The sequence below is a fragment of the Mastigoproctus giganteus genome, chromosome 3 (assembly GCF_048544385.1).
Source record: "Mastigoproctus giganteus isolate SK-2022 chromosome 3, ASM4854438v1, whole genome shotgun sequence".
Classification (NCBI taxonomy): domain Eukaryota; kingdom Metazoa; phylum Arthropoda; class Arachnida; order Uropygi; family Thelyphonidae; genus Mastigoproctus; species Mastigoproctus giganteus.
In genome coordinates, this window is record NC_143577.1 from 204,066,310 (window position 1) to 204,081,183 (window position 14,874).

General features: G+C 34.6%; 1 protein-coding gene across 2 annotated transcripts in view; it reads left to right on the plus strand.

The window, feature by feature from the left end:
- The window catches only part of LOC150088616 (uncharacterized), a 345,392-nt gene that overhangs the window by 107,714 nt on the left and 222,804 nt on the right, over nucleotides 1-14,874 (plus strand). For both annotated transcript variants that reach the window (XM_090369593.1, XM_090369592.1), the window contains exons 3-4: nucleotides 6,275-6,450; nucleotides 11,106-11,250. In XM_090369593.1, coding sequence (XP_090225719.1) covers nucleotides 6,275-6,450; nucleotides 11,106-11,250 — 321 coding nt within the window. The remainder of the gene's footprint in view (nucleotides 1-6,274; nucleotides 6,451-11,105; nucleotides 11,251-14,874) is intronic.

Consider the following 14,874-nt stretch of genomic DNA (forward strand, 5'->3'; position numbering starts at 1 on the left):
TTAAATATATTTTTTACAGAGTGAATTTTTCTTAATAATTCTTCATTATTTGCTATTTATTCGTAAAATTCTTTACAAGGATTAGCAAAATTATACTTAACTGTAGTATTGCTTTCAGCGTTTCTACGGTTAGTTGTGTGTTAGTTAATGTCCACAGCTTATTTACTACCAAAAAAACTCTTACCATTGTACCATTGGTTCCTGGCAAACATAATGCAAATCATTTGCATTATGTTTGCCATTAAATATAGAGGCTACGTGTCCAATCCAGGACAGTTTGCAGTGCGGGGAAACAACTGAAATCCAGGGACTTCTGGTCACTTTATCGTAGCGTGCATTAAATAAGTTTTAGCATTAGTAAAGACATATAATGCAAGAAAGCAAGCTTATACAGCACCAGCAAAAAAAAAAAAAAAAAAACCCTTCTCATTTCACCCATCCACCTCGCTCCAAATGTTTGTCTAGTTCTGCCTTGAATCAATTTAAGCTATCAACTTCTACAACGACAGATGGAAGTTTGTTCCAACAATCAACCACCTGCTGGCTAAAGGCAAACTTCCGCACATCTATCCTACAACTGGCTTTCCTCAATTTGAATTTATGCCCTCTCAGGCGATTATTCTGAGCAAGAGGAAAAATCCCATCAGCATTGAGCATGCTCAAACCATTCAAAGCTTTGTACACCTCAATCAGTTCACCTTGCAGGTGTCTAGTCTCCAGACACTGTAATTTGCAAAACTTAAGCCTTTCTTTGTAAGAGCAACCCCTTTGTTCCATTCTCTAATCTTGTTGCCGTTCTCTGTACTCGTTCTAGTAGCTCTACATCCTTCTTAAAATGAGGCCTCCAGACCTGTAGAGAGTACTCAAGGTGTGGCCTGACCATTGCCTCATACAAGGGGATGATCACCTCCTTATCCCTGCTAGAAAAATTCCTGCATGTCATTGACAAGACACCACGAGCTACTCTTGCAGACCATCTGTACTGCTCAGAAAACATATCTGACTGCACAATTACCCCCAAGTCCTTTTCATTCTCTATCACTGTCAATGTAGTACCACACAGGTGATATGTTACTCTGAGGTTACTGCTTCCCATATACAGTACTTGACATTTGTCAATGTTAAACTTCAGTTGCCACCTCTCATATTTCATCTGTAATGCTACTAAATGGCACTGACTCGAATCTTTAAAACACCTTTATTATGATAATATAAAATAATCATAATAAAGTGTGCAGATGCCATAGTTCATGTCGCAGACTTGTTGGGACGATGTGGTACATATAGATTGTTGGTCATCCTGCAACCAATATAGTTGATGAAGGTGGCCGCTCCTGTGTTAGTGGTTCTAGTGATTTTAAACAACTTTTATCGCTTTTAATTTTATATTTTATTCTTGTTATACATTTATTTTATTTTGTTTTAATGATTTAATATACAGTTTTAAGATCAATATGCATGTATTTTATTTTATATTATCATAATAAAGGCGTTTTATAGATTTGAGTCAGTGTTATTTAGTAGCATTACAGATGAATTTTAGAGTTCCTGACTCCAGAGGCCTTTTCAATGCTGCCTCTCAGCCCATCTGCTCAACTTTTGTAGATCTTGTTGCAGCAGCATACTGTCATTAGTGTTATTAACTAACAACCCTGCTGACCTTCGTACTGTCGGCAAGCAATGACAGGGCATCTTAACGCATTCATCGCATTGTGCCAAAAGGATGATGATTTCCCAGTTTTTGAGTTACCACTGTATCATCCACCAACAAGTGTTAGCCAGCAAAAGATTAAATACTAAAAGTGTTATGGACCTAGCTTTCAAAATCATGAATTCCATCAGAGGACAATGTCTCCAAAGGAGACTTCAAAATGCAATTCAATATAAAAAAACAAGATCTGATATTACACACAGATGTGAGGTGGTTGAGTCGGAGTTTCTACAGAGATTTTGAAATTTGCTGAATGAAATAAAAAAAAAATTGTTGATCAAAGGGGAGATGATTATCAGCAGCTACAAGATACTGAGTGGTTGTGTGATCTGGCTTTCTTATCAGATTTTACCAGTAAATTAAGTGATCTGAATTTGGAATTACAAGGAAAAAATAAAAATGTGGGTGTCATAAATATCAATTTTTGGCAATGGCTAAGGATCTCAAAGAAAAAAAAAATTCTATCACGTTTCAAATGTGCAAGATCATTATCAGCAGCCGCATTGTTCAATATATTTCTTATCCATTTAATGTCTATCCATTTCTTATATTTCTTATCCATTTAATCTACCTATCCATTTAACTTAGATACAAAACAAATTGCAGAAAAAATCACTGAGATTTTTTACATGGAGAAAATATTACTTGAAAATGAAATTATTACATTGCGAAACGATATCTTCCTTAAAACCAGATCATCAGAAAAAGACTTTTGGAAATATGTTTGCAGAGACAAGTACCCAAATGTCAAAAAAATGCAGTGAACATTTAAATTCCTGTTTTGGTCCACATATCTTTAGGAATTGGCCTTTTCGTATTTGAAACAAACAAAGATGAAGAATCGCTGTACTCTTTCAGACTTGTATGAAAATGCAACCATTTTCACTTATGACGGGACGTTCATGAGGAGAACAAGCGCCCCATACTTTTGTGACTATGCTGTATATTTAGAGCAACACCTGCTCGCGGGGAGAAGGCGGAAATATTTCTGGTCCCCGCACGTGCAGTGAAAGTCACCCCGTGGAGCATCAGCCCTCCGCCGGTCGCCTGTTATCTAACAGCCGGAGGTCATTTGTCCGAGCGGAGTGGACAGGCGTCCGGGCGCATTTGTTGACAAAACAGCAAGGGAACGTGATTCTCGTGTGGAGATGCGAGGCTACATCTTCCTAGTGACACTTTTGAGGTAAACAGAATAAGACGTCCACTGGAGATTTGTGTTTTTTGAAAGTCTTGTGTGAGGAAGTGAACGAACTGGTGGCCATCAGGCCTTTGTCCAGTCTGAAGGCACAAACCCTACCAAAATAAAGTTTCCTCCACACCACCTCCATAAATCCAATATTTTATGGGAGCAGAGCTCCAAAATCGACAGTCCCAAAGTTGTTGTTGAACCGTTGAAATTAACCAGAACAAATACGCAGGGGAAAGCAAAAGATGAGGGGGAGATATATATACGAACCTAGGGAAAAGCAAAGGGGAGTTCAGGCCGTGACGAGTTTAGAGTTGGCAGTTCGGAGTTAACAGTGGGGAGTTCTGAGTTTGGTTTTGCTGAAGCGAAGTCTGAAAAGTAGAAGAAAAAGTGTGAACGAGAGCAAAGGAGAGAAGGTGTTCGAGCTTCGGAGAAGATACAGAATCCTGTTCGGCGAGAAAGCAGATCCAACCACGGATAAAAGAGTAGCAGAAATGACCGAGACTGACGATCTTCCCAGAGTATCAACTCCTGAAGATATGAAGATTGAGTCTGGTAAGTCAATTTCCATGTCTCATTAAACAACTGAAATAGATGGTGTAATAGGCGAATCTATTTTCCCTTACATAGACTTCTCTCCTCATAATAACTTATCTTGTTAAGTATAGAGAAAAAGTGATATTTTGAACTAAGGAATACACATCACATTATAAGTTTAATATTATGATCGCTTTACAGTTGTTCTGTTACAAACGTCATTAGTGTCTTACATGAACCACTAAAATGTTATTACCTCGACGGGATGTACTTCGAGTTTTTCTATAACAGACAGCAAGCACGAAACTACACGAAGAACAACACTACCACTACTATTCAGCTAGTCAATTTACATTAAGAGGCTAATTGTGTATTAACGTAAAGAGGAGTAAGCCTAATGTTACATGCCCTATTCTAAAAACTATACTTGCTTACTGAGTGTATATTTTACTTGTCTTGCTTAATAAACCATGTTTTGTTTAACAACCTTTGCCTCATGATTACTCTCTGATGACACATGATTCCTTGAATGGATTACTCATAAAGAACTTTGTTAAGGCGGCGCTTTTGATTCTAGTCAAATAGAAAGGAATCAAAGGTGAAAATCACAACGCAATCTTGATGTTGCAGACTTGCTCAACGTCCATCTGAGTAAGTTTTCAGAACACGGGATTTGTCCTAACTAACTGCTAGACGATTACATGAAAGCCAGGTTTCTCCGGATGCAAATATTAGTGTAACTCTTGCAAAGAACATTTATTCCTAACTGACACATCACACCATAACTGAGAATTGTTGGAACCCTAGCACGTTTATACTATAACGGAGTAAAAGACCTGTGCAACACTTGCATGCAGAAGATTCTTTATGGTTGGCCTTATCACAGTATATCACCGATTTTGAAAGCTTGGCAGATGACATGAAGACACATAGTTCGCATAAATTAAAAATTTAAATATGATTGAATTTAAAATAAGAATTTTGAATTGTATTTAATTTTAAAATTTATAAACAATGTTTTTCAATATGTGTTGATTAACTTTTTTAACCATGTGCAATGAAATTCTTGAGATGGTAGATCACGGCACATTTTGAAGAAAAAAATAGATCACATCACAAATACAGAAAACAACAATGGACTCAACACTGAACCCTGGGGGACTCCACTAATAACATTAGTCCACGAAGAGCAGTGTCCATTTATTACCACTCTGTCTTCTCCCACTCTACCAGTTGTGATACTTTTGCTACAAACTAATGGTTGAAATAGGTAGGATTACATGTCTGTAATTATTTAAATCATCAAAAGAATCTTATAAATAGGGATAACTTTAAAATGTATAATAACTTATGTGGAAGCTAACATTCAGAAGTGAATTGTGCAGTAAATAAGATAAAAAGGTCCATATTAAATTTAAGTTAATCAGAGATGGTATTTCTGATTTTTTTTCAAAACAGAAATATCAACCAAGCCCCTAGATTTTTCTTATCTCGTGCTAATTAATGATGTAAAAGATAAACTCATATTATCAATGTAAAATAAGATTAGTTTATACTTTGTGTTTACTTTGTTTCTGTTTTCTTTTATTTCATTTTATTTTAGTATTATTTAATTTCAAACAAATTAACCCAATTTGTTTGAGATTACAGTGGGCTCCTGATTATCTGGGGGTGGTTTAACCAGGTTGCTGATGGAAAAAAAATTCGAAAAAATGGAGATGAGAAAAATTTGATTTAAATGTCTTAAAAACACAATTACAGTATCTACTTTAAATAATTTATTTTTAAATTTAAATGTTTTAAAAAATACTGCTTAGGGACTCACAAACTCTTAATCCACCACTCTGAGTGTACTGTACAGTCTTATTCCTCAGGAAGTCCTTCAATCCTTAGGCATGTGCACATATAAGCAACAGTTAGTGCATGTTAAGCAGATATGCACACTTGAGTTGCAGTTATTCAGTAAGTACATATGTATTTTGTTTGCATTTTTTTCAAAATTTTTAGTTACCCATCATGTTAAAAAATTTTTCTTTCAGTACAACAAAGACTGCAACACATCTATAAACATGAAGAAGGTGCTGGAGTGTCAGTTGTACTCGCCAACATTGTACTCATGAAAGAGTACAATGTTGGTGAACAAACTGTATGAGATTTAATAAAGAATAAAGTTAAATTAATCAGATTTGCCGGAGTTTCAGATAGTGCAGGTAGTGGACTTTCAGAGAGAAAAAAAACTTATTTACTTCCTTTTTCAATAAATAATAGAGTATACAATTTTCTTTATATATTAAATGCATATTGTTCATAACTCTCTTTTTTTTTTTTTTTTTTTTTATGGGCACTAGAGAGTCAGGAAATTAATTTCCCAACCTCCCCAATTAATTGGGAGTCTACTGTATTTGGATAGGTGAAATGGGATTTTTTTTTTTTTTTTTTTTTTGGCTGATGCTGTATAAGCTTGCTTTCTGGGATCATTCTTCACTATTAATGCTAACGTAACCTAATCTCATATACAGTAGTAACAGAACATTTTTTTTAAATGAACTTCCACTGCTCTTACACACTACTTTGGTTAATTTATAACAATTAATTTTTGTTATAGCAACAACTAATTAACAACCAATTTTTGTTATAGACCTTGCTGAGCAAGATCTATAACAAAAATTGGTTGGAGACCGCTATTTTTATGTTCTCTTCATTTTTCATAAAAAAACGTATATTATAACATTTGAAAGGAAAAACAACTGCCTTAAGAGTATATAGTTTAAATGCTGTGCATTCTTTGCTATTTTGTATTGTTGATGTTTATCTGAAACTGTTTTCCGTGCATATCCTAGGCCAAATGCTGATCCACTGGCTTTGTTCAGCATTCCCCGAGGACCATTACCTCCGCTTCCTTCTAACAAAACAAGATCTCAAGATCTTAGCAGCTCAATTTTGTACGCACATGTTGGCAGCTGGAGTGCTACGGCAAATTGAAGATGAGAATGCACCTTTAGAGAATGTGTTTCGGGTAAGTTGGCCTATTTAAATTTGATATTCGGTCAACTGCATACCATTTTATTTTTTTGGAATTAAATGTAATTCTGTATTCGATATAAGTTTCAGAAGTAATGTTAATTACAGCACTATTTACTAATGTACAAGTTAGTGCAATATCATGAGTTGCCATGATATTGCACTACCTCAAATAAGTAACACTTCACCATAGGAGAAGATTATTGTTACATATTCTCAGTGGATACCATCACCCATATGGCACTGTTTCGTAGCTTATTGACTCCTCATCAGTGGGTTGGCGGGTACCCTGGTGTTGCAATGATGACAACCCAGTTGCAAAGTATAAATCCACAATATGAGAGATGCCTGATGGTGTGGAGTAATTTAGATTACAATATAATTTAGGGCTAAAGCCTCAGGTTATGTAAGATTTTAACTAATGTACTTATTCGTGGTAGTGCAATATCATGGCAACTTGTTGTGAAGTTATTCACAATATGAGATATACTTAATGATGCCAATTTATAACTATTTAAGTAGTTGGCTATGTACTGAAATGATGCATTTGCACTAACTTGTCCATTAGTTAAACTCTTGCATAACCTGAGGCTTTAGCCCTAAGCTATATTGTAATCTAAATTACTCCACATCATCAGGCATCCCTCATATTGTGGATTTATACTTTACAACTGGGTTGTCATCATTGCAACACCAGGGTACCTACCCACCCACTGATGAGGGATCAATAAGCTCCGAAACAGTGCCATCTGTGGGGGGGGCCTGATAGCCACGGAGTTTCCGAGAATAGATAACAACAATCTTCTCTACTGGGGAAGCATTGCCTGTTTGAGGAATTTATGAGTTTAAGTGGTGTGAGTTGGAGTAACTGTCCCTTTCTTCCTCTCCTGCTATCACCTTCCTACATCTTTTTTGCTTTCCTAAGTCTAATAGGGATAGTATGAGGATAACAGAAATCTTTATCCCATACCATATTGTGAAGTGTTACTTATTCGAGGTAGTGCAATATCATGGCAACTTGTTGCGAAGGTATTCACAATATGAGATATACTTAATGATGCCAATTTATAACTATTTAAGTAGTTGGCTATGTATTGAAATGATGCAATTGCACTAACTTGTGTATTAGTTAAACTCTTACATAACCTGAGGCTTTAGCTCTAAACTATATCGTAATACTATTTTCTGTATTTTAGCAAGAATGGGGCTATTATCCTTAAATGCTTCTGCACTCTTTTTTTTTTTTTTTTTTTTCCCAGTAAAAGGTAAGGAAAGTGGAGAAAATGCAGAAATTAACACCATTCCTCGGATGGTGTGACCCTTTTTTATGCTTCTGTATATAGAATTTTATAAATACTCTATTAAAAATAAATATTTGGGTAGTAATATAAAGAAATGTGTCAGTTGTCTGCAGAATCCATATATTGTATTAACAGCATAAAACATGTGGCCCTCAAAGAGGATAATAAAAGTTCCATATACTGTAGGTATAGTACAAGTTTTATAGTATTTTTTATTTATATGAAAAATGGTGGTGGTACTTAAAAGGGATATACTTTGAAAATTGCTAAATTTTACAAATATTCATAAGGCTTTCTAGTCAGGAGATCATGTGTTGTTGTGCTCCGATCAATATGATAATATATTTACTTTTAGCTAAGATGTCCAATTTTGCATAGGCTGCAGTAGTGAAATCTTGAAATGTTCAAAAGTTAAACTCATTATTACCTTTTTTTTTTTTTTTTTAACCAGTCTTTCCTACAATTAAATGTATTATTATTCTATCTATTGTTCATCATTCTCTACGCTTTCTTGTACAAGAGGCACAACTAGAGTACAGTAAGTATGGCCATGGCCACTGGTGCCATTCATCTTAGGCAATAGAGTTAAAGATTTAGAATAACTGAATTTATAATTAGTTTAAAAACATGACATTTATTATTGTGTATATCATTTATTATAAAAACTTTTTTTTTTTTTATAAAAGTACCATTTAATGGATAATAACATTTTCCTTTGATAATAACAATTATTCTATAAATCATAATTAAATTATTATTATAATTAATCCCGAATTAACTAAATTAATTAATATAATTATAATTAAACTATTTTTATGAAAAAAAAAGGTGCATTTGTGATATTTGGTCATAGGTATCAAAATTACTAGTTGTGCTTTTGCACACATGCATGGTTATGTTTGTTTTTGTTTGTTTGTTATTTGGTTTTTAGGAGCATTAGCAACTAAGGCCATATTGCTCCAGGGATATGCGGTGGTCATTCCCTGACCTTTCCGTATTTGGTGGTCACAGTTTCGAATGCCGGTCTAATCAAGAAGAGTGTGCTACGCACTGCTTCTCCTGCCCACCTGGCTACGGAGGCGCCTGCATGGTTATACTGGATGTGATTAATATTGCCGACTTTGTCTCCATGCGCAGTCTTTTGGAGCAATTTTGTTTAAAAGTTGGCATAACCATCGATTTATTTATAAAAAGAAAAAAAAAAGTTTTACATTATAAAATAAATGAGTATAATCAGAGCTAGTTATACATTATTTACTTTATAATGTAAAACTGTTTGATCAAATTGGGTTTTGCAGCAGGCATCCTTAAGTGGAACACCATGAAATATAGCATCCCGTGTGATTATTCAATTTCCTCCCCTTATCACTATCCCCCAAAGTGTTTATCAGAGGTTTCATTCAGTTGGGTGGGTGGAGGAAGTACATTCAATCAGCCTGAATGGTGCAATGGGCAAGAAGGCTTACTTAAGATTTCTGGAAGTGGGTAAGTTTGAATAAATTTAAGATGAGATGGACATAGTGTTTTGTGTGTGTGTTGTTTTTTTTTTTTTTTTTGTTTTGGTTGATGCTCTGTAAGCTTGTTTACTTGCATTATTTGCCATAATACCTAATGAGCTTTCTCATCCACATCACTGAGAGGCACCCACATAAATTATCCCCCTAAATTGTACCCAGGCATGTTAACACCCTGATGATTGCCTGTGTTACCCACCCTTAAAACATGCCCTGAGTTCATTGCCTGTTGAGACATATATTTCCTGTCAGGACAGAAGTTTTTATCGGTATTTTTCACACAGTTAGCTGGGTGAGAGGTGCACATTGTTTTTATTTATTTATTTATTTATTATTATTTTTTTATTTATCCAGAAATTCTAGTTTTATATCCCACAAAGTAGGCTAACTGACCTGACTAGAGAATATGCACAGTTTACAAACATGATATACAGGTGCTTCGTGGCCTCGCTTCAAATTTTGAATGCAATCCAATGCAGCTCTCTCATTGACCTACTGGTTAAATGTTATATTCTCTGATTGTCAAAGAATATGACAATCAACCAAAGCTACTGTGGATTAATACTATCATAGAGGTTTGAACAGATCATTCTGCAAATAAGCATGCTTGCCTTTCTGCTATGATGGATATTATGTATCTTTTCATTTGTAACTTTTAGGCTACTGTACATTCAGTAAAGATTATTTAATAAAACTGCATATCAAACTGATTGATTAGCAGGTTCATTCAGCCTGTGAGTAGATATATAAGGTGTTTTTAAAGTCTCTGAATCCATACAATTGCATATATCTCTAGTTACACTTTCATTCAGGAACAACATGATGTATTTTGGCTAATATTATTGTATAAGATCACAATATGTTAAAAGAAATGTTGGAAGTATCTGCTGTTTTGTGCTGAACACGTTCTAACCCTACAATGTTTTTGACAACGTGGAGAAGCATGTCCAGGGTGTCATGTCAGCAGTTAGCTCTGTGATGATAATCTTCATCTGAGTGTGGATTGTTCACAAATGTTTGCTCATTAAGGTATCCTCAAATCAAAAAATCAGGAGAGGTAAGGCCTGGTGATCTTTGCAGCTGGACATTCCTTTGAGACCACAAAATCTTCAACACACATTTTACTGCAGATGTGTGTGCAGTTCAGTTGTCTTATTGGAAATATCCATCACATTATTTCACATCATCCAGCTGGTCTTAGAATCTGGCAAACATTTCCAGTTATTAAAAAAGTAAACTTCAGCCATTATCAACCCACTGCAGGATGGAAGCCTCCTCAATGATTCGTGTTGAGGGAAATGAACCATAATCTGCCACGCTATTTGAGTGCGGTTGGCAGATCAACTGTATTTAGCAGTCAGAGGCTTGAACCCCGGTCTACTGAAAGAGCGTGTGCTACTGCGCTCCTATTTTTTTTTTTTCTGACCCCTCAGCTACAGAAGCTGCTATTACTGGGTGTTAACTGTTCATGGCATTGACATTTTAAGCCTACTGCTGTGTGGTTTGTCAGTTATGTGGTCATTGTCATCAAGTTTAATCAGTTCCCATATGATTGACTGACTTGACCTTTGTTAATTGTCCTTTTTGACCTGCAAATATCATTTTATCATTAAAATAGGTATTCAATATTTTAAAATAATTTAAGGATTTGTTTGCAATAAATTATAATCTCAAAATGCTCTTTCCATCTCTAATTTTTTTTTTTTATTAAAACAATATATATATTTAAAAGAAAATACTGTATTAAATTAATTAATTTAATTAAAATATTCAGAAACTGCATAATTTTGTACAATCTGTATTACACCTTATTATCATTTTGGTTTGTTTTTCAGTTAGATTTAATGTATTATTGGACTCATTCAGAACCTCAGACATCAGCAGTACCACCTCCTGGTAAATTATCTCCAGGTGTATGGCCTCCTCCAATTTCTGAAATAGGAGAACTGCATAAACCTGAATTAAGGTACACCGAATCAGGTATGCTGCTTTTACTGCAATATTAAACTTTGTTTAATTTACAAAGTTGCTTTCAAATATATAGCATTGTTTATACAAAATAATTTATTTATTTGCAACATTAAACGAAGTATATAATTATTTAATATATTTGAAAAAAATACACAGGCATAAGTGTTCCTGCCTTCATTGTATTTTACTTAAAATGTCCTGACATTCCATTCTCTGTTGATTATTTTTAAGTGTAATTAGTGATGTGTGATAGATTTAATGATGTGTGATAGGAATGATACAGGTAAAATTATTGCTAAATATTTAGAAGAGGACAGTATTCTTGATCGGTAAAATAAACTTTTCATAGTTATGCAGATGTGCATGGCCAGGCAATTTCAGATGTCTGAGTGGCTTGGGTAATGACCAGCTTTTGAGGCCCCAAGCGATATATAAAAAAAATAATAATTTAAAAAAAAAAAAAAAAAAAAAATATATATATATATATATAAAAATTTTTTTTTTAAACTAAAAGTTGAACACAAAGTGAAACGGTTTGAATGTATTTTTTTTCTAGTGTTTTTCTTATAGCTGTGTTAATTATTTAAGAAAAATCTACTATAAAACTATTCAAGGTCCCTTTTCAGTTTGAGGCCCAGGCCAAATGGCCCTCATGGCTTTCCCCCTTTGATAGGCTTCGTCTGTGTTTGTATATAAAGTAGTAGATGGTATGTACCAATTTATGGTTTTACCATTAACAAAATAATGTAATTTGAATTGGATCATTTAATTATATAATGGGGGAAACCAGGCCAAAGCTGTTGTTAAGAAGTGTTATGGGGATATAAGATGTAATACAGATTGTGGGAGGGAAAAAAGGTGTTCAAAAAGAGTTTTTTAAAAATTGTATTATGTAATTTGAATAGTCACAGTTGACTGACATGGGGAACAGCAAGAAAGACTGAGAGTGTGCTTTAACTGCTTAGAGGCTCATCCAGATTTAATTGAATTTAAAATTTCCTTAGTTAGTCGCTTCATGTATAGAAAATTTATAATCCTTTGCGTAATTGTAATATAAGGACATCATTCAACATATAAGAAAATAAAAAAAATGGATGCATAATTAGATCAAGAGTATTGCTTATCTAACATACAGTTGTAGAAAACAATCGTCCATTAAATCCACAAAAGTCTTGCTAGTGTGTGAGTTACCAACCCACAAGTTCCAGTCAATATCTGGAGGTTGCAATCCTCTATTATTAAATACTGTATAAGGCATTCTGATTTACTGACCCTGTGCATGACTGGCCAATGCAATGCAGGTTCAGTTTGGTATGACATAAGCACCTGGAAATATAGTGCATTATAGGCCAAATAACTGTGGTGAATATAAGAAGCAATTATACCGACAAATAGTGGGCCAGTGTGATACATAGGTTGGCAGGGTGGTTAATGACAATAATTAATCAAGGAAAGCTAGTGCAAAAAAGGTCTATAAAAATTAGGCAGGCAGATGGGCAGAGAAGTGGCAATTAAAGTTTAGCATTGACAAATGCAAGGTACTGCACATGGGTAGCAGTAATACCAAATTAATGTACCAGCTGTGTGGAGGAAGGGTAGTGAAGAAAGACAGGTTGTCAGGACAGCTCATGGGGTTTTGTCAATTATATACAGGAATTTTGCCAGCAGGGAAAAGGAGATGATTATCACATTGCCTTATACAATGGTTAGGCCCAGGGGTAGCTCGTCCATAGGCACTGCAGCACACCCAGCTATTTAAATATAGATACAGTGAACGGAGTTATATGAAATTTTGTGAGGAACAATGCAATGCAATGAATATTTTTATTAACAGGACTGCATATAGTATGCACATCCTCTGTTTCCAGTAATCATTTCAATAATAAATGAATAAAAACACGAAATCGTTTCTAACTTTGAAGTTTAATTAACCGTAGGCCTCGCTGTGTGCCAGGCAGTGACACGTTTTGCATTCCAGTGAATATTTGGTAGTTGGTTGCATTGGCATCTTGCCAATATACATTTTTTATAGGCAAAACGAATCAAAGTCACTGTAAAGCGCACAGTGCAGATTTCATCGTTGACCATGATGGGTGTGTAGCCACAATGTTGGTATATTGTTAAGTGTTAAGTCAATACTCAATATTCAACAGTGTAATTATGTGATTACAGCTTAATTGAGCTTGAACTTGGTAAGTTGAAGTTATATTATGAGGTGATGTGTAAGTAAAACATTTATTTCTACGACACACAATTTTGTTAAATTTGATTCGATCATGGCCTCCGTGCTTCCCCATGAAGTAAATCACGTGACGGTGAATAAACTTCAGCAGCTTAGTTTTTAACAATTATCTCTCCAAGAAAAAAAAAAAAATGCTATTAAAAAGAAGGCCACCCCACACCAAAGATTCAAATTTCTTAGCGGGGAATAAGTAATAATAAGAAATATATTTGCAGTTTTAAAACTTAATGGTACCAAAGAAAAAGTTAGCTTTATGTTTGTGTAGTTAAAAATGCATTGTTTTTTGTTTTCCATGTTTACTGTTCGGAGGTGATTTAATGTGGACAAAAAGTGGCTTTCAAGCATAAACAGAATGAAAGAAAAACTCTAAAGCATGAGAGTGTGAAGAAACATTTTGATAATGTGATTTCACTATCACTTTTAGGAAACTTAAATATTAAAGAACAGCTTAGTGAAGCCTACAGACTTTCGATCTGCAAACATAACAGAAAAATTACTAAGAATCGTGAGGTATTATCTAAAATAATAGACTGCATTAAATTTTGTGGACAGTTTGAAATTCCTTTACGTGGACATGACGAAAAAGACTATTCTAAAAATCCAGGAGTATTTAGTCTTAATAAATTTCGCCTGCAATTAGATTCCAATTTAAAGAACCATTTAGAAAGTAATGCAGCATTTAAAGGCATTTCAAAAACTATTCAGAATGATATTCTTGACTGTTTGCTGCAAATATTCTGCAATGAAATAAAAAGAGAAATTAAAGAAGCTTTTATAGCTGTCATGGCTGATGACACAACAGATGTTTCAGAACATGTATAAATGGTAATTGTTTTGAGATGTGAACTGAATGGAGACATTTTTGAGTGTTTTTGGGAATTTTTCACTCCGGAAAACCAAATGGCAGACGGAATATCGAAGTATTCTAGATCAGTTAGACAATTCTCGAAGGAAATACTCAAAAACTGGTTGCTCAGACATTTGATGGTGCAAGTGTGATGAAAGGAAATAAAGGAGGAATTCAGGCTAAAATAAAAGAAGTGTACAAAATTGCACATTTTATTCACTGCTATGCACACCAACTGAATCTGATGATGAGAAATGCAGCAAGTAATATTCAAGATTATTCTTTTCGAACCTCATGTCAATACCAACATTTTTCTTGAGATCACCACTGTCTCTCTCTGTTCACAGAAAGCATATGGACAGCCGTGTTGCCCGACCTTTCCCTACAAGATGGAACTTCAATATATGCACTGTGAACAGCATTTATGAAAATTTTGAATCCTTAAAAAAAAAAGTCCATGGAGGGACTACAAGCAACAGCAAATGCAGATAAGACAGTTTCAGAAGAAACTGGAATTTTGCACATCTCGAGTAATGAAAAATTC